Source organism: Schistocerca gregaria, chromosome 5 (genome assembly GCF_023897955.1).
Source record: "Schistocerca gregaria isolate iqSchGreg1 chromosome 5, iqSchGreg1.2, whole genome shotgun sequence".
NCBI classification, from domain to species: domain Eukaryota; kingdom Metazoa; phylum Arthropoda; class Insecta; order Orthoptera; family Acrididae; genus Schistocerca; species Schistocerca gregaria.
Window position 1 is genome coordinate 486,760,847 of NC_064924.1, and position 19,734 is coordinate 486,780,580.

Consider the following 19,734-nt stretch of genomic DNA (forward strand, 5'->3'; position numbering starts at 1 on the left):
TGTGAATGATACATAGGAATTGTTATTAAATGCCAGTTCTTGGAACTTTGCTAACAGACTTTCTCATTATAGTTTACATCTATCTTCAAGAGCCTGCCAGTTCAGTTTCTTCAGTATCTCTATGATGCTCTCCCATGGAATAAACAAACCTGTGACCATTCAGTGCACCTGTAAGCATATATTGATTACAAAGATAATTTTGTAGGCTTGTTCATGGTTTTATGTTGGAAACTGTCTGTTCGAAGTATGAAGGTGGTTTGATGTGTGTGGTAAATTTCCATGAAAGAGTGAAATGTTTTTGTTGCACCTTCGTAGTTGGTAAGCTTGATTACTTCAAGGATTGTATAAAGAATTTCAACAGTGTGCAGCATACAGTTCATTATTGACAGCTGTCTAAATTGGTCTCTGTGTCAACTGCTATTTAAATGAGAAAAACTGAGTTTTGTCATGTTATTAAACATTTTCGTTTGAAGGGCTGGACTGCCACACAAATCAAAACAGAATTGGATGAGGTTTGCATGGACTCTGCACCATCATTGAAGATCATTTACTTTTGGATTAATGAATTTAAATGTTGTCAGAGAAGTGCTGAAGGTGAATCCAACTTTGTCCATCCAGTTGACATCACCACAGAGGAACCATGTACAAAATCTACGATATGGTAATGGAAGACTGTTGAATATAAAGTCATAAGATTGCTTAGACTGTAGGCATCTCAACTGAGTGAGTGCATAATATCCTGCACAGAGAATTGACGAGATGTGAGGTGGATGCTGCAGTTGCTCACAGCTGACCAAAAGCTCACGCAGTGCAACGTTTCAACACAATGTCTGGCAATGTTTAATCCACAAGACTTTCTTGTGCCAATCTGTGGCTTGATGAAACTTGGGTCCATCATTGCACACTACAGTCAAAACGATAGTCAAAACAATGAACTAATGTTGGTGAAAGGACACCAAAGAAGGCAAAGACCATTTTGTCAGCTGGTAAGGTGATAGCCATTGTTTTTTTGTATTCCAATGAATAATCTTCATAGATTACTTAGAAAAGTGCAGAACCATAACTGGGCACTATTATGCTTCATTGTTGGATCATTTGAAACTTGTGTTGACTGAAGAAAGACCAAAGATGGCATGCAAAAAATATTGTTTAACCAAGATAATGCACCATCCCATACATCAGCAATAACACTGGAAAATGTGCATGAATTGGGCTTAGAATTGGTTCCTCATCTGCCCTATTCACTAGACTTGCCCCAAAGTGACTTCTTCCTCTTTCCTGACTTGAAACTTTGGCTTGCTGTCTAGAAATTTTCATCAAACAAGGAAATGATAGTTGCAGTCAATAAGTGTTTTGCAAAGTTTGAAAGAACCTATTTTGCCTACGGGATAAAAAAGCTGGAGATCACTAGACCAAGTGTATATTCCTCATAGGTGACTATGTCAAGAAGTAAGTTGAGGTGCTTATGAAACAAACATTTTTCATTGCTTTTTTTAGCAGACTTACCAAACAACCCTCATATACACTATGTTTGCTGGAGTAAATCTGGTGGAAATGTGTTTGTTCATTATTAGTTCATCTGCTTGCTGCACTTGTGAGGAGTTTCCATTGAATTTGATTTCAGATAACTTCGTTGAGTTATTGTTTCTGCCACAGCTGTTGTCAGGGAGCTGAATCTCACTTGCAGTATTATTCTTTGTTTCAAAATGCTCCTTATCATTTTTGTGGTACTGTATTTTATTTTATGTGCTTAATGTAATTTTTTTTCTTTCTCAACTGTGTATTATTTTCTTTGCTTAGTATATGCTTTTAGCTTTTTCATAGTGGATAGGAGAATTTTGCAGTTGATTCATTACAGTGTGTTTTCTGAATTATATATAAAACTCTCTCTTCATGGCACAAGGTATATTAATGCCAGATGTTATCCATAATTTTTCTACTTCTTATCAGTTTTGCTTCTGTGTGTCTTGGTGGAAAATTGGAGTGAAAGTGCTTGAGGAATATGTTTAAGAAGGTGTTGACCTTCCTATTAGTGAGGCATGTTTTATAAATGTCTTCTCATTGTCCTTTCCACAGATTTTCTCTGAGCATACTATTTGAGCCATTTGTGATTTTTAATTGTCTTAACTGATTAGTATGTTTTATCATCATGCTGTGGTAAACAATATATTGTTGCTTTTGCATTTAAATTATCAAAGGCAATGAAAACAAATTTTTAAAGCTGCTGTGCTTTCACTCTTCTGCCCTTGTTGGGAACATGCACATAAGCAATGTTATATATTGTTATTATTTTACAGGAATCACATCATCATCATCTACAGTTTCCAGCCTCTGCCTGTTTCTTTCTTTTTTTTCCCATCATGTTCCTCTCTCCTATCTGCTCCAGACCTACCCTTTTCTCATCACACATTTCCTCAGGCCAGTGATACATCGTCTCTTGTTCTTCCTCTAGGACTCTTGCCTTCTTTTGTCATTTCATCTTGTCTTTTATGTTGTATCTTGCATGGGGTTCTCTTTCACTATTTATCTCACCATCTGATACCTTACTCCATCCATTCTAATAAGTCCTGTCCTGCTTCACTGAAACTTCTGTTCACAAGCCTGTATTCTGCTCATGTACCTTTTCTTCATTATCCACATTTCTGGTTCACACTTGGGTACTGGAGCATAATATGCTTGGTATAACAGGTGCTTGCTTTTTGGTGGTACTTCCTCACTCCAACCAGGCTTCTTGCACTCTGCTTGCCTTCCCCTTTCACTAATCTCTTTGTCACCCCCAACACTTCACATTTCTTTGACTTAAATTTCAATCCGTACTGTCCCACCACTTCTTTCCACACATTTAATTTTTCTTGTACGTCTCCTTCTCCATTTTGCCACATCATTCAATCATCTGAAAGCACCATTGCTTTCATAGTTCATCTCCTATTTGTGCTGACACTCCTTCCATTATCTCATCCGTAAGCATGATGAGAAACAGTGGGGATAATGCACTCACTACTCTGCTTCACCATCTGCTACTCTGTTTCTCTCATATTGTGTTGACACAACTCAGACTTCCTTGATGCACCTCCTTCATTCTTGTCATAGTCAGCCTTCTAGTTCCCCTCTCTGGAAGAGTTTTCAAGGTCTTGCTCCTTATCATTGTCCAGGAAAACCATTACTAAATTCTTATGATATTTGTAGTGTCTCTGTTGGAGCATGCTTAAACTAAAAATTAGATCCATTGTCAACCTTCCTGGTCTAACTCTATATTCTTTCATTGCATTCCTTTTTCTACTATCTTCAGTACCCATTTTCAGGACCTTCTCAACTATCTTGGGAGCGTGACATGTCAAAGTAACCCCGCCCCCTATAATTTTGACATAATTTCAGGAAACTGTTTCTAAAAATTGCAACTATGATTCCCTTTTTCCATTCTTAAGGTGCCCTACTTTTTTTTCCATTGTGGTCTCATGACCCAACAGAGCTACTGCACTCCAGCAATGTCAGCTGCTTTCTTTTTCTGCACACTTACTTCATCCAGCCCGGGTGTGTTTCCTCCCTCCATGGTGTTTATCCCTTCCTCACAACTGTCCAATTTAGGTCCATCTTGACATCCTCTACATTCCCTGGCTCCTCATTTTCCTTTTCGATATTTCGATGGAGGCTTAGTGACTCTTCAAAATATTCCTTCCACACCTCCCTGATTTCCTTACATTCTCAGCTTCCTTTCCTTCTTTATTAATCATTCTGACTTTTTCCACCATGCCTTTCTTTTGAGCCTTACCCATTCCATGGAAGACCATCTTACTCCCCTCACTGTCGTTTTCCTTGATTTCTGTCCACTCTTCCATAATTGTTTTCTTTTCACCTGCCACCACTCTCTTAGGCATTTTCAACTTCTCAAGTGTGTTCCTTACTTTCTTCCTCCGTTCTCTCATGAAACAACATATGAAATGCTTTATGTTTCTTTCCTATACTGACTGCATTTCAATCCTTGCTATGTTGCTATTTACTATTTGCTTGAAATTCTTCTTTGCTTTTCATCTACATCTACATCATATTCCACAAGCCACCTATTATTGTGTGGTGGAGTGTACTTTCGGTACCACTGGCTGATCCCTCCAATCCTGTTCCATTCACAAATACAGTGTTCTTTAAACTTCAACACTTTTGTCCTTCTTTTTTTGTCTTTCTGTCTCCCAATATCACAATGTTAGGTTTGCTTCTCGAAGTTTTCCTGAAGTAGTGAATATTCTACGAGGTTTTGGGATAGCAGCTAGATCATGCTGACTTCTTGCCACAATATTTCAGCTGGCAACTGTCCAACCACCTTCAGGTGAGTGTCTGCCACTGGAGACTGCTAGTTCATAGTGTCAGATTTATAGCAAAAAATGTTCTTGATGTTGTGGCTGGTGCACATTAGCAGCTGTCAGAGGAGCGTCCTCTATCAAAATCTGCATCCTATGAAAATACTTTTCCACCTGTGACACGCAGGCACATGTGTAAAGGTGAAACTACGTGTCCGCCCTCTGATGGAGTGCATGTTCACTTCACTGAAAACAAAAGTCTGATGCATCATTATGAATAAAATGTTTTCTCTCAGAAGAAATTAAAGAGATCACCGGGTTCCAAGCCTTGTCCAGTTGAAAGCTGCCTTCACAAATTATAAGATTTTGTGCTAGACGTATTTCCACAGATTCTTTAATTACTGAATCCCAAAAGAATCTCGCCGGGGCCAAGATTTTTGTGGTAGAATAATCCATGGTGTGTCCTGAGGTAATACAATACTCCATTACAGCCAACTTATTGGACTGTGAAAGGCAAGTGTGGTCCTCATGTTCAATGCACATTTTATGTGCTGTGCGTATTGTCTGACCTACGTAAGCTTTGCCACACTAGCAAGAAGTTTTGTAAATCCCAGCCTTTCACAGATCCAGATCATCCTTTACTGAACCAAGAAGGGCAATAATCTTTACCAGTGGCTGGAAGATTACTTTAACTTGATCCTGCCTACTTTAGATGAAAGGTTGCTGACATATGGAAGGGATGCCATGGACTTGCATGGCTTCTTATGTTCTTGATGTTGTGGGTGGTCACATTTCTTCCTCCTTAGCGCTCTGCTAATCTGATGTGGAGAGTAACCATTATCTATGAACACCAACTGTAGATATTCTAGCTCCTCTGTGAGGCTGTGTCCATCAGAAGCAACATGATCCTGGTGCACCAACATTCTAAGGACACCAGTAGTTTATGAAGGGTGATAGCATATTGATGCTAGCAGATAAAGGTCTGTATGTGTGGGCTTGTGGTAGACAGAATGCCCTAATGACCCATCCACTCTCACAGTAACCAAGATGCCCAAATATGGTAAGCAACCATCCTTCTCCATTTCCATCGTAAACTGGATCTTCGTGTGGATTGAATTCAGATGTTGCAAGAAGCGTGACAGTTCTTCTTCACCAGGGGGCCACACTACAAGAGTGTCATCTACATATTGTGAGAAGATGCTCAGTTTCTGCAAGTTCTGCCAAATCAAGTGCCCTTTCCTCAAAGTCTTCCATAAAAGAGTTTGCTACCAGAGGGGAGAGAGGACTGCACATGGCAACACCATCTGTATGTTCAGAATATTTGTTTTTAAATAAAAAGTAAGTTGAGGAAAAGACATGATGAAAAAGTGGTGTTATATCAGCTGTGAACTTATTGTTCATGAGTGACAAGGAACCTTAGTGAAAAAGTGAGATGATATCGAAGCTCATTAGTAAGTCAGTTTCACTGAGTTGAGGTGACTTGCGTATTGATAAAGTCAGCAGAGCTGTGAACATGATGCGCACACTAACGCACTAAAGGTCTCAGTAGAGAGGCAAGATGTATTGCCAAATCATACATGGGTGCATCAATTTTACTGACCATATAATCTGCTTGGCACATGGTGGTCTTACCAGTGGACAAAGGAAAAGCCATCTCCATGCTGTTGCCACATGATGTTTACGAACAGAAGATTTCTAAGTTGACCCTAAATATTGAAAAGTGTGAGGTCGTCCATGTGAGTGCTAAAAGGAATCCGTTAAACTTCAGATAAATAATAAATCAGTCAAACCTAAAGGCCGTAAATTCAACTAAATACCTAAGAATTACTATTACAAACAACTTAAATTGGAAAGAACATATAGCAAATGTTGTGGGAAGGGCAAACCGAAGACTGTGTTTTATTGGCAAGACACTTATAAAATGTAACAGATGTACTAAAGAGACTGCCTACATTACACTTGTCCATTCACTTTTAGAATGCTGCTGCACAGTGTGGGATCCTTACCATATAGGAAAAAGGGAGTACATCGGAAAAGTTCAGAGATTGGCAGCATGTTTAATATTATCACGAAATAGGAGAGAAAGTGTCACTGAAATATACAGGATTCGGGGTGGATATCATTAAAACAAAGTCATTTTTCATTGCGGCAGAATCTTCCCATGAAATTTAAATCACCAACTTTCTCCTCCAAATGTGAAAATATTTTGTTGACACCAGCCTAGATAGGGAGAAATGATCACCATAATAAAATGAGGGAAATCAGAGCTCGCACAGAAAGTTATAGATATTCATTTTTTTCTTTTCACTATACGAGATTGGCCTTTACTTAAAATATCCTTGCTTCCGTCACCCTCCAATAAGTTAACTGAATTTTCTGGTCTACAATCAGCACCTTTGTGTAGCAATGAGGAGTGTGGCGAAGTACTGTAGCAATGATGAGTGTAGAAGAAGTACTCTTAACTACAGTGGTAACAACAACTGCTGTATCATTTGAGCATCTTTGGAATATACCCAGCAAAGTTTCTAGATCAAAAAAAATTGTAAATCAATTTAAGAAGATCAGAGTTGAAGCTCAAATTCATGTATTTACAATAGTGATAATATTAGTAAGATTATTAATAATAATAATAACAATAAAACTACCAGATCATGGTCCAAGAAAAGTGACTGAGAACCACATAAAAGAAATAATTCTTCTTCTGTGCATGTAACTTCATAGTTACTGCTATTCTCACCTGTTGTTTATTCTGCTTTAGCAGGAGATCCTACAATTAAGTGGGTTTTAAAAATCTTGGGCAGAAATGACTAAAATATAAAATGAGTTATGTTTGGTAATAATAATAATAATAATAATAATAATTTTATTGTCTTTAAGCCATTACAGCAATAGACAAAGTCATACACATAATACAATACAGTACAGTACACGCTATAAAAGAACAAAATTGTTAAGAACGTTACAGTTTAATATCACAGGTCATGAAATCCTTTATATTGTAGAATGGGTTTACAACTAACCAGTCATAAAGTGTTTGTTTGTATTTTTGCTCTGGAAAATTTTGTATAGCTTGTGGAAGTTTGTAAAATAATTTGTGGCCCATAAGTTCATAACTGTTAACTGATTTTGACAGTCTGTGGTAGGGCGTATAGATAGAGCTGTTTGTCCTAGTTCTGTAACAATGTATATTTGCCCTGCGTTCTACGTTAGGTAAGTTCTTTTTTGTGTAGATTAAAACATAAAAATATATAGGTTTATTACTGTCATGATTGTTTGTTGAGTAAACAAAGGTTTACAACGAGCCTTGTATGGTGAGCCTGTAATTATCCTAATAGCTTTCTTTTGCAGCAATAGTATATCATGCACACAAGTGGAGTTTCCCCATAAAATAATACCATGCTTTGGAAAAATGAGTAGTAAGATGCTCTAACATAATTTTTAGGTGTTCTGATTTATATCACGATAAAGCAGGTGTGGTGCTATGTGGATTGTAGCTAACGCAAGGTAAACATGAGAGCGAATCAAATATAAACTGGATCTTTTATATATTTACTTAAGCTTCAGAAAAACACATATACCCAAACTTATTTTCTGTATGGTCTCCTGAATGGGAAACATGTTTATCCTATCAGATAGATAGTTTCTTGATCCTATTTTCGAAAATGAGCATGGCTAAAACAGCAGCCAGTTGCACATGAACACTTTGACAATACAATCAATGTCAAATCTGGGTCTTCCAATTCCTTTCTTTAGTGGCGCAAACAAATGAAAATCACAGGGCAATAAGTGCAAACTGTAGAGAGAAAGTTCTAGTGTGGTCGAGAACAATTCTTACTCTTTTAATTGAGCTCAGGCAACTGTGTGGGGTCAGTTGTTGTTCAGGGTTGGAAACTTGTGCCTTTTGTGATCAAATACTTGGTCCAAAGTTTGCAGTAGTATGCAGTGTTCACCATACAACATTCACGAAGAATATCAATGAGAAGAACTCCTTTAAAATAAAGAAGAGACTGTTGCAAGAATCTTCCCCTAGGGAGATGGTTTTTGGCTTAGATAGCTGCAGAATTGTTCGTTTTGCACAATTCCATGCTGCTTTTCTCTCCCCCCCCCCCCCCCCCCCCCCCGTCTCTCTCTCTCTCTCTCTCTCTCTCTCTCTCTCTCTCTCTCTCTCTCTCTCTCTCTCACACACACACACACACACACACACAATGCATTCTAGGGTGTAGTGGTGTACCCACATTCCATTGCAGGTCACAGTCCAGTGCAAAAAAATGTTTCCCTTCAGTTTGGTAGCTGTTTGCACACCTTGAGATGATAAAATTTGTGCTCTATGATGAGAAGACAATGGAACCACCTTGCAGACATTTTCTGAAATCTGAAGTCAGCGCCTGTTGTGCCAACCTCAGTAGCAAATTCAGCAAATGTTATTTTCTCGGCTGTCCTGGCCATTGGGCAACATTGGTGTGCTTCTTTGTCAACTGTTTCTCATCCTCAAAAAACTGCTAAACTGTTTATAGCATGTGTACACTTAATCCTTTCCCAGGCTGTTGTCCCTGAATTATGTTGCAAGTCTTTTCAAAATTTTTCCTTGGTTTATGCCCTTTGTTGTGAGAAACGTAAATAGAATGTGTTGTGCAACAGGTGACAGTACCACTTGCTCTGATATTGTGATGCTGTCTAAAGAAATGGCACGAAAACAGTCACTGGAAATGAAGCAACTACTCTCCATTTACAGAAAGGTGTGCAAATTAAAATTTCCAGTTTATATTTGATTCATTGTCATAGTAAAACAATTTTTATACTGGTGCCTATCACTTTCCAACAGGAATCTCCCCTTTCATATGTTAATTTCTGCCAAGAAACAATTCTTTCCTCAGTAGAAAGATGATCTTGTACAATGCTGTCCATTTTCATGAACTGAAGCTACAACAAAGGAACAATTTCTGAACCCTAAGACATACATAGTAAGCAACAACAAGTGTTGTGGCTGCATGTGCTTTTGCATTTACACAGTATTATTTACCATTTCCAAAACCCACTAGTTATGCAGTATTTCATTCTTTTGCAGTTACACAATATTTTCATCTAGTTTTTTCACTGTATCACATACGCAGTATTGTTTTGTTCATTTCTTTTTAGTAGTTAAAAATTTGGCATTCTGGCAGTAAGAGCAGATGCATTAAGAGTCAAGGATATTAACTGACTGAAAAACCAAAACCAACTATTTGTTAGTTACACGGTATTGCTTCTTCACTGACAGAGTTTATGGTAGAAGAAAAGCAGCTTTATTGGAAAACTTGACTGTTCCTAGTTCTCCTGTGTGATTTAACTGCAGTTTTTATCTAAATCTTCAAATGGAGCATATATGAAGCTCACACAGATCACTGTAAGTTGTCTACATACTGGCAAAGTCAGGATTTATCGAACACAGATATTAAAGTTAAATAGAATGTACATTCTTGAGTCTAGTTGTTATGATAAATTTTAGAAGAAGTGGCTTATGAAATATTCTTTCACTGTGTTTTTAAATATTTGGGGAGTTTCAATTTCCTACTTGATGTTCACTGACAACCTATTATAGATTTTGCACCAGAATACGAAATTACATTCTGAAATGTAGAGATGGTTGGATCTGTATGGAAATTATGTGTTCATCCATTCAAATCATTGTATAATTTCATTGTAATTCTTCTTTATCATAGTTGTTTTTCTTTGTTCTACTGTATATATGATATATTACAAAATATTCTGTTGATTGAAGGGATCCACAGTTTACAGAGATGCTAGATTTGCTTGCCATGCTGAAAAAAGGATTCTGTGATGGAATGAAAGTGAGAATAGGGAGGTTACAGAATTTAATTTCTTCCTCATGCATCGGTAAGTTGCTACAACTTCTGTGTTATTAAGCTTACAGTAGACAGTACAGTAACAATTGTATGGTGATGTCATATAACTTTATTTTCATTTTTATTGAATTATGCTTGAATCAGAAAACTTGTTTTCCAGAACATCTTGATTTCATGAACACTGTAGAAACCACTGAAATGGTTTTTGAACCATTTAAACAGCTTGAACATGATTACATTGGTTATCAGAGCCTAACAGATGTCCCAAGGGCTGTTGCTTATGATGAAGACAGAAGAAACTATCAGGTCAGTGGCCATTGTTCAAGCTATTTTGTGATAGCAGAATGTCACTTGCACAAAGATCAAGTGTGATATCTTTCACAAATTTTGGGAGTATGGTTCTGTTAAGCAATTATTGACTATGTCCACACACAGTTTCACTGCAAATCTGTGGTGATGGCTCTTCACGGATGACTATTGTGACTTCTGATCATTTTGTCTCTGTGAAACAGGTTTCAACTAAATAAAGTACATAAATGAGAAACAGGGGGTCAGGCATACAGTAATGTAGCACACGTAAATTCAACACAACACATTGTCAGCAGAAGTTGAAAGCAGACATTTCCTGTGAATGGTAGGGATGTAACTGCTGCCCCAATATTACTGAGTGAGGTGGAATGTTGATAAGACATTGGACTCACTTTTTAAGGGGATGGAAGTTCAAATGAAAAAAATTGTTTAAGGTGAATATGAAAATGCTTTCTTTCTTTCAAAGGTCACACCCAGTTTCTATCCTCAGTCTAAGCTTTTACTCTGTCTGTAAAGATCTCTTCATCGACAGAATGTTTAACAATAATTCTCCTTTTCTTTCCATTTCATGGACACTTGGACTAATTTAACTTGTTAGTTTCCGTACATTTTCCGTTTGCTTGCTCATCCACAATATTTGTTTCTACCAATTCTAAACCATTATTCAACACCATTTAATTAAAACTGATTGACTAAATTGCAGTCTTACAGACCTTTACATTAGGATTGACCACATCTGCATACACATCACATCACCTCCAATGTGTCATTTGAGATTCCTGGCACAACGTCTTAAAGTGTCCACCACCATGTTGGTATTTGCCAGTCCTACAATATTAGTAACTACATATGTAATAAATCATTTTAGTACATTGTATAACTAGTGGAATCATCCCAAAACAGATTTTCTCACAGAACTTTCAACTCACTTGTTTTTGAACATGAGGTCCTTATTTCATATTGTTGCAGTTGCCCTTCTCCATCATTCCTGAACATTTGGATTATCATCACACAAACATCTTATACCTAAGACTTCCTTGGAGATTAAAACTGTTTACTGTACCAGGACCCATGCCTGGAACCTTCACATGCAAGTGCTCTGCCGGCTGATCTGTCCAAGCACAACGCATGATTCAAAGTTTGGTGGAGTTAAAGCTGTGAGGATGAGTTGTGAGTCATGCTTGGATAGCTCAGTTAATAAAGCATTTGAATGTGAAAAACAAGGGTCCCAGTTTCAAGTCCCGCTCCAGAATATTGTTTTAATTTGCCAAGAAGTTTCAAATCAGTGCATACTCTGCTGCAGAGTGAAAATTTGTTCCGGATCCTGTATGTGGGTTGAAGCCACAAACTACTTCAGAGCAACATAATATAATCTCATCATCCATGACTCAAAGAAACATTTTAATAGTAAAATCTCTGTCTTGTATTTTGGCAAACTAAGTAAATTCAGATATGCTTATATTGTCACATATTGTTAAGTACATTTGTTGTATTTATTACAATCACATGGGAAAGCTGTTCTTCAAATATAATTGTTTTTTGTTTTAGATGGTATGGTTTTAAAAATCACATAACTGCAAACTGTTCAGTGGCCAGAAACAAATCCTGTATATATTCAATTAAGATGTATCCCATTGCTGTGCTGTGCTGGTGTGTGTGTGTGTGTGTGTGTGTGTGTGTGTGCGCGCGCGCGCATGAAAAAATTAATTTTCTTATACCGAATGTACATTTTATTAATTTAAGGTCTTGTGGAATAAACCAACTTGGGAAATTCTAGATGTTCTTAGAAGCACAGAAGGACTGCATGGAAGAGCCCAGCTTTTTGGACTCTTGTTGAAGAGAGAAGGTCCAAATTATGAATTTAATGGTGCAACAGGTTTGTCAATTCCAACATGTTAACAGTAAACAATGAGAGCTTTTAAATAATGTAGTGAGTAAAGGTATCTACTATCCATGCAGTTAAGACACTGAGCTTTGAGCAGGCACGAAAAAACTTAAAATATTGCTGAGTCTTAGACAGTACCCTTCTTTGGAGCTTACTAATCAACATAAAAATGCACTGCCCCATTACACACACACACACACACACACACACACACACACACACACACACACACACACACAGCTACATTGTCCCGGTGTTGCAGATGCAGACACAACCTTCAACAGGGCTGTAACTTCTCATTATTTTGTACAGAAATAAGGAACATTGCTCCCATTGTTCTTCTTACCTCCCCAAAAGTGGTTTCCGCCACCCAGTTTACCTATGAAATATTCTTGTCCATCTTTATGAAACACTCCTCCATGTCATATGAGTCATGTTCCTGTGGGAGACCAGGTGGAAGACCTGTTCTATATATCATAGCATATCATATTCCAATCCTATTATAGGCAGATCCTTTCATAATAGAGGCAGCACCTCTGGTGGAAGCATTCCTGTTGTATACCAACCCTGCTGTCATGTCTGCCCAGCTTGTGGGCACGACCACCAATCAGCTACGTCTACATCTATGTACATGCTCCACATGCCCATTTTCTACAGCAGCTAATCATTCCTTTTCTGTTCTGTTTGTAACTGGAGCAAGGCAAAAACAACTGTCTATACTCTTATTTGTTCCATACAAGCCCTGATTTTCATTATCTTGCCTTTGCAGTCATTACACATGTTGTATGTTGATGGCAATATAACTGTTCTGCAATCTGTCACAAATGCTGGTTCTCTAGACTTCCTCTTGATAAGAATAACTTCTTCCCTCCAAGAAATTCCCATTTGAGTTCACATAGCATTTCTGTAATACTCACACAGTGATTGAAACTACCAGTAACAAACGTAGCAGCACACCTGTGAATTGCTTCAGTACCTTTCTGTAAACCGACCTGGTGGTGATCCCAAACAGTAGAGCAGTATTCAAGTATGGTTCATATGACTGTTCTGTATGTAGTCTCCTTTATAGATGAGCTAAACGTTTCCTAGAATTTTCCCAATAAACTGAAGTTGAACATTAGCCTTCCCTACAAACAACCTTACATGCTCGTTCCATTTCATGTGAATTTGCTGTGTCATGCCTGTATTATCTAACTGACAAGATTGTTACAAACAACACATCATTAGTACTGTATTTGAAGATCATAGGATTGAGTCTTCTACTCCTTCTTATTCCCAGTCAAACACAAAGTTACAGCCCAACTGTGGCTAAGGACACAATTGACCTCTTATTAAGAGAACATATTACTGAGTACAGCATGCTCAATATTAGTGCTTCTCCTGTCCAGTAGCAGCTTCTCTAAATTATGTTAATGAGAACGGTCCTTGCAACACATTGTTTGGCTCCATAATCCTCCTGGCCTCAAACTCTGATAGCTCCTGGGCCACACCTTTCTCAACCACTACCCCCTACCCCCACCCTGTCCCCCTCATCCTGTTAATTTAAAATCACACTTCCCTCTTTGCAGTCTCCCTCCCTCCCTTTCTTTCTCTCTTTCTGTTCTACTGTTCTATCTTCCACCCACCCCTCCGCCCACCCACCTACACAGTCTACTTTTCTACTACATTGTGTGCTACACTCAACTCCCTGCACTCATTCAGTGTTAAATATTATAATGTCTGCATATTCTGTACACTGAAAACAGCTGCTTGCCTGCAGCACTTCGTGTCAGAGTATCCTCAACTTCTCTCTAGTGCTATCCTGCCGATCTCTTCTCCTCGGAGTGTCCTACTGCTGAGTTTTGTTCACTTTTATCCTTTGCCCCGCCATCTATTGCCATGACGTAATGTCAAGAGCTACTTGCCTCCTTATTGGCTGTAAATTTACACTATTCTCCAGTGGTTCTTCAGAGGGTGGGCGGTGGGGTGGAGATGCCTCTCTTAATATGGTCACACACTGCGTCCTAAGCCCTGCATTGGCTTCTCACAATGTAGCACTGTCCCCACCAGAAGGCCCTCTCTCTTTTTCACTCTTATCCTATGCTCTTATCTCTCTCTCTCTCTCTCTCTCTCTGTCTAAACAGAAGTGCTGTTTGTATATTAACTTTAAGTCCAATCCTTATCAAGGATCCCATTGTCAGAAGTGCATCAACCCTCTTTGTGCTTTTGTAGCTTTTAACTTGTTATCAAATCCAGCCACTCATCAGCCCAGTGTCGGCCAGCCCACTACAGAGTCTCTGGCTCCTCTTGCCACATCTAAAGACCTGACTGTTGTCTCTTTTATTATTAACAGTTGCCCGTTTTGTTATTAACTATGTACTTCAGACTTGGCTTTACTCACGGATATAACAATCTCAAATACAACGAACTCACATCCCAAAACATTTGTGATAAATTCAAAATCCTTCATCTTGCAAAGAAAGGAAAAAAATAAAAATTCTAGAAAAAAAATCAAAAGTTAAGTCATTTTAAAATTCAACCAGATACACGTACAAAAGAACAAACTGAGCTACAAAACTGAAGATATCCCAACAGTTTTACTGGCACTCTGCTTACGGCTAATCAAAATAGCAATTTCATTCATAGTTCCCACATTAACAGATAGGATTAATCATTCATAGCTTCCACACTAACGGATAAGATTATTATTGTCTGTATACAAGTGAAATAAGTTTTCAAATTATCCATTTGGGTACATCTTTTTAGTTGTTATATTTTTATATAGTTTTTTATTAGCTTCTTTTCTTTGAATATACACTGGTTTGCTTTAACTTTAACAGTCTTGCTGTGGCCACAGGAGTGTGTGTTTGGATGTCTGTGCAGTTGTGTGCATGAATGTGTGTACTATTGCCAGTAGAATAGCTAGTGCTTGAAAGCTGGTGTGAGTGCTGTATTCTGTCATGTATTACTGTGCCCATGCTTTGATCCACTTTGGCTGAATGGTTGCCTTTCCCTTATTTTGTGCCGTCCGTGGTGGCCGAGCTGTTCTAGGTGCTTCAGTCCGGAACCGCGCAACCGCTATGGTCACAGGTTCGAATCCTGCCTCGGACATGGATGTGTGTGATGTCCTTAGGTTAGTTAGGTTTAAGTAGTTTTAATTTCTAGGAGACTAATGACCTCAGATGTTAAGTCCCATAGGGCTCAGAGCCATTTGAACCATTTGAACCTTATTTTGTGTATTACTCCATCCAGGAATTTTCATTAATGTTTTACTTCTCAATTGATGTTTATTCACCAATAAATATTTATGGAATGATAATAGTTATTCCAATTCTGACAAAGGCAGTTACTGACAGGTTTGAACATTAATGACCCCTGAGTGTAATAAATTGTGATTGGAAAATAATTACGCAAATTATCTACAGAAAAATGAAAAACTGGTAGAAACCAAACTTGCGTAAGATCAGTTTGGTCTCTGGAGAAATGTGGGAACATGCTGGGTAATGTCGATCCTTTGACTTACCTTAGAATATAGGCTCAAGAAATAAAATCCTGCAAACTTGTGTTTATAGGATTTATAAATTTAGAGAAAGCTTTTGGCAGTGTTCATTGGAATATATGCTTTGATATTCTGAAGATGGCGGAGATAAGATTTAGGGAGTGAAAGGTTATCTGGAAGTTTTACATAAATCAGACTGCAGTTATAAGAGTTGAAGGACATGAAAGGGAAACAATAGTCAAGGAGGTAGTGAGACAGAATTTTAGCTTATGCCTGAAGACATTCAATCTATACATTATGCAAGCTTTGAAGGAAACCAAGAGACATTTGTAAAGAAAGCTAAAATTCAGGGAGAATAAATTAAAACTTTGAGATTTGTTGATGACACTGCAGACCGTAATTCTGTCAGATGCTGCTAATGACTTGGAAGAAAATTTGATCGAAATGAACAGTGTCTTGAAAGAAATTTATAAGAAGAAAATCAGCCAAAGTAAAAAGCAATGGCATGTTGACAAATTAAATCAGATGGTGCTGAGGGAATTAGATTAGGAAATGAGACACTAAAAGTAGTCAGTGTGTTTCATTATTTGGGCAGCAGACTAAGTCACAGTGGCCAACGTAGAGAGGATATAATATACAGATTGTGCATAGCAAGAAAAACATTACTGAGAAAGAGAAATTCAGTAACATAGTGTATAAATTAAATGTTAGGAATTTGGTTGTGAAGGTATTTGTCTGTAATGCAGCTTTGTAAATAAGTGAAACATGGATGATAAGTAATTCAATCAATAAGAGAATAGAAGCTTTTGAAATGTTGTGCTACAGGAGAATACTGAATATTATGTGGGTAAATTGGACAACTAATGAGGAGGTATTGCATTGTACTATGGAGAAAAGAAATTTATAGCACGAGTTTTTAAAAGAAGAAACTGCACGATAGCACACAACTTGAAGCATCATGGAAATGTTATTCTAGTGATGAAGGGAAGTGTGAGTGGGAGTCCCGAAGTTGACTAAAGTAAGCAGTACAGCAATGTGTTCACATGATGAGTAGCAGTTCTTTCCCATCATTCACTATTTATGTGGCTGCATCTTACTTGTTTCCAAGTGGGTGAGCACTCAGTGGTTGCAGTCTAACAGAGATAAGGCCCCTTCCACATGGCCAGGGAAATATTAGGATTAGCTATGTCACAACACAGTACAAGGCCTATAGAACAACATTGAGCCTGTGTATACTGCTACTTTGTGGCCTTTGCACTTGTGTGTGGTTTCCACTTGGATATGCAGGCCACACAAATATCTGTGTCATTAGGCAAGGTAGTGTTGATCATCTTCAGCAACTTCTGCCAAGCTGTGCCAAAGTTTATACATCCTCTCTCTCACACATGCTGCCACATGAACGAAATGCTGATTGGGCACATACTTGCCAGGTAGTTATGCAGAGATGTAAAGGTGTGCACAGGATAGACTAGCATGAAAAACAGTATCAAACCAGTCTTTACTCTGAATACCATAAAAACAACAATAATTATCATTGGAAGTATGAAGACTTGTTTTAGTAGTGCTGGGTACAGCAACCACGTAACCCAGATTTTCTTCTCTATTATTGAATACATTTTCATATATTTTTAAGCATCACTCTTCTTTCATTGCTGGTATTCATCTTTTATTGATTTGGAGAGAGAATACATAATTTAAGTATTATCTTATGTATAGATGAAAATTTTATGAGAATATTAGTGAGGTGTTTTCAAAAAGTAAGGTGACTTTATATGTTTATGCTCTTCACGGGTATACTGCCAGATATGATCATCTTTAATGCATGATATTTTGGTAATCCGTCTGGCCGCCATCTTCAGGTGCAATCGCTGAGTACCAAATCACACTACAACTGAATGAACATCAGAAACGGTGGCTCCTTTATACGTCGGGTACAGGCCACTGTGCCTGCACAAGAAGTGGAAGAGCTGCCCCCTGCGAAGCGAAAAATTACAGTGCTGCTGGCGGTAGAAATTGGTGAAAGTGATAAGTCACAAATTAAGGTGTAGCGGGTCGAAAACCAGACCGTTGTTGTATCATATCAGATAAAATCTTGTTTCATATCTTGCTTAAAGGAAAACCTTTATCTCTGTTAATAATGTTATCAGATAATCGTATTTCAATGGATTTCTTGAGCACACAATCCCAACAACAATTTACCTCTATTTAAATGAAGTTTTATGCCCTTCATTGAGACAATGGTCAGTGACAATAGATTTTTCAGGCTGGAGCAAATGTATGTGACACTGATGTTCTACACATTGGTCATGAACAATGCTAATTGTCCAATGTAGGCCTTTCCTCAAGGTCAGGGAATTTTATAAACTCCAAGCTTTCTCAATCACAAATCATCTTTAACAAACACGAACAAGGCTCTAGTCTCGGCCAAAGACACAAGAACACTTTTAATATCATATTTCCTGAGAATTCTAGAAATTTTTGAAGAAATACTTCCAGCGAAGGGTAGAAAAGCTGCTGATTTACTAGTGTCCAGTGCTGGTTCACTAAACTGAAAATCACGATTAATTTGATGATCGGTATATCCGTTGAGCTTGAAGACAGTCCCTGTGTCAAATTTTCGGAATCAGAAATGGCATAAGCTCTCTTGACTAATGTATGTAGAACTCTCATGCACTGATGTGGTGGATGACAACTAATAGAATGAAGACAGCAGTCTGTGTGGGTTTACAGTATACACCATGTCCCAAGGCACCATTTTCTTTTTTATGTATTAGAACATCCAAGAAAGGTAATTTGCCATCTTTTTCAATTTTCATCAAAAATTTGATGTCTGGATGAAGACAGTTAAAATGATCTAAAAACCAATTAAGAACTTCCATTCTGTGTGGCCAAACAATAAAAATAACATCCACAAATCTCCAAAAACATGTAGGTTGAAGAGAAGAAGCCCTGAGTGTAATATCTTAAAAATCTACGGAATCACAAGGTGGCTCTATATTTTTATGAAAACATATTTATTTATTCATCAATATTCATGTTATCCCCTTCAAAGTAAACCCCCTCAGATACAATACACTTGTGCCAACACTTCTTCCAATCCATGAAGCTCTTCTCATAAGCACTTTTTGGTACAGCCTTGAGTACTTCCAGCAATGCAATTTTTATTTCCTCAGTCACTGAAAATATTCATCTTTTCATAGGAGCAAACCCGGTGTATATGGTGGCTGAGGCATGATTGTAGTGTTGTTTTTAGCAAAAAAAAAAAAAAAAAAAAAAAAAAAAAAAAAAAAAAAAAAAAAAAAAAAAAAAAACGAATATGTCACTAGCAATGATGAATTAGTGGTGCATTGTCGTGATGCAAAATCCAGGATTTGTTTTTCCACAATTCTGGATATTTTTGTGTACTGCTTCTCACAAACAGTACATAATGACAAGTTAATATCCATTATTGACCATACAACCTTGAGGCAAAAATTCATGATGCACTCTAATTGAAAAAAACAGGAGCAAAACTTAGACATTTCATCGAACTTGGTGTGCTTTTTTCTGTCCTGGTTTTCTGGGATGCTTCAGTTGGGATGATTGGGCTTTGGTTTCAACATCATAACCATAAACCCACATTCCGTCACCAGTTATGATCCTTTTGATCAAACGAGAATCGCTATTAATGTCATTCAAGTGCTCCTGAGTGATGAACCTGCATCAGTTCTTTTGATCAAAATTGAGAAGTTTTGGAACAAACTTCGCTGAAACATGTCTTATGCCCAAAACATCAAAAAAATTTGCATTACATGAGCCAACTGATATGCTGACATCCTCAGCAACTTCTCGTAAGGTAATACAATGATTTTCCAAAACAATTTTCTTGACAGCTTTAACGTTATCATCTGTTTTTGATTTGCTGGGGCATCCAGAGTGAGGTTCATT

The 19,734-nt window shown here is 37.7% G+C and overlaps 1 protein-coding gene across 4 annotated transcripts in view; it reads left to right on the top strand.

Moving 5' to 3' along the window:
- LOC126272134 (probable phosphorylase b kinase regulatory subunit beta) overlaps positions 1–19,734 on the top strand; it is a 154,438-nt gene that overhangs the window by 76,201 nt on the left and 58,503 nt on the right. For all 4 annotated transcript variants that reach the window (XM_049974738.1, XM_049974740.1, XM_049974739.1 and 1 more), the window contains 3 exons: positions 10,051–10,166; positions 10,296–10,441; positions 12,188–12,320. In XM_049974738.1, coding sequence (XP_049830695.1) covers positions 10,051–10,166; positions 10,296–10,441; positions 12,188–12,320 — 395 coding nt within the window. The remainder of the gene's footprint in view (positions 1–10,050; positions 10,167–10,295; positions 10,442–12,187; positions 12,321–19,734) is intronic.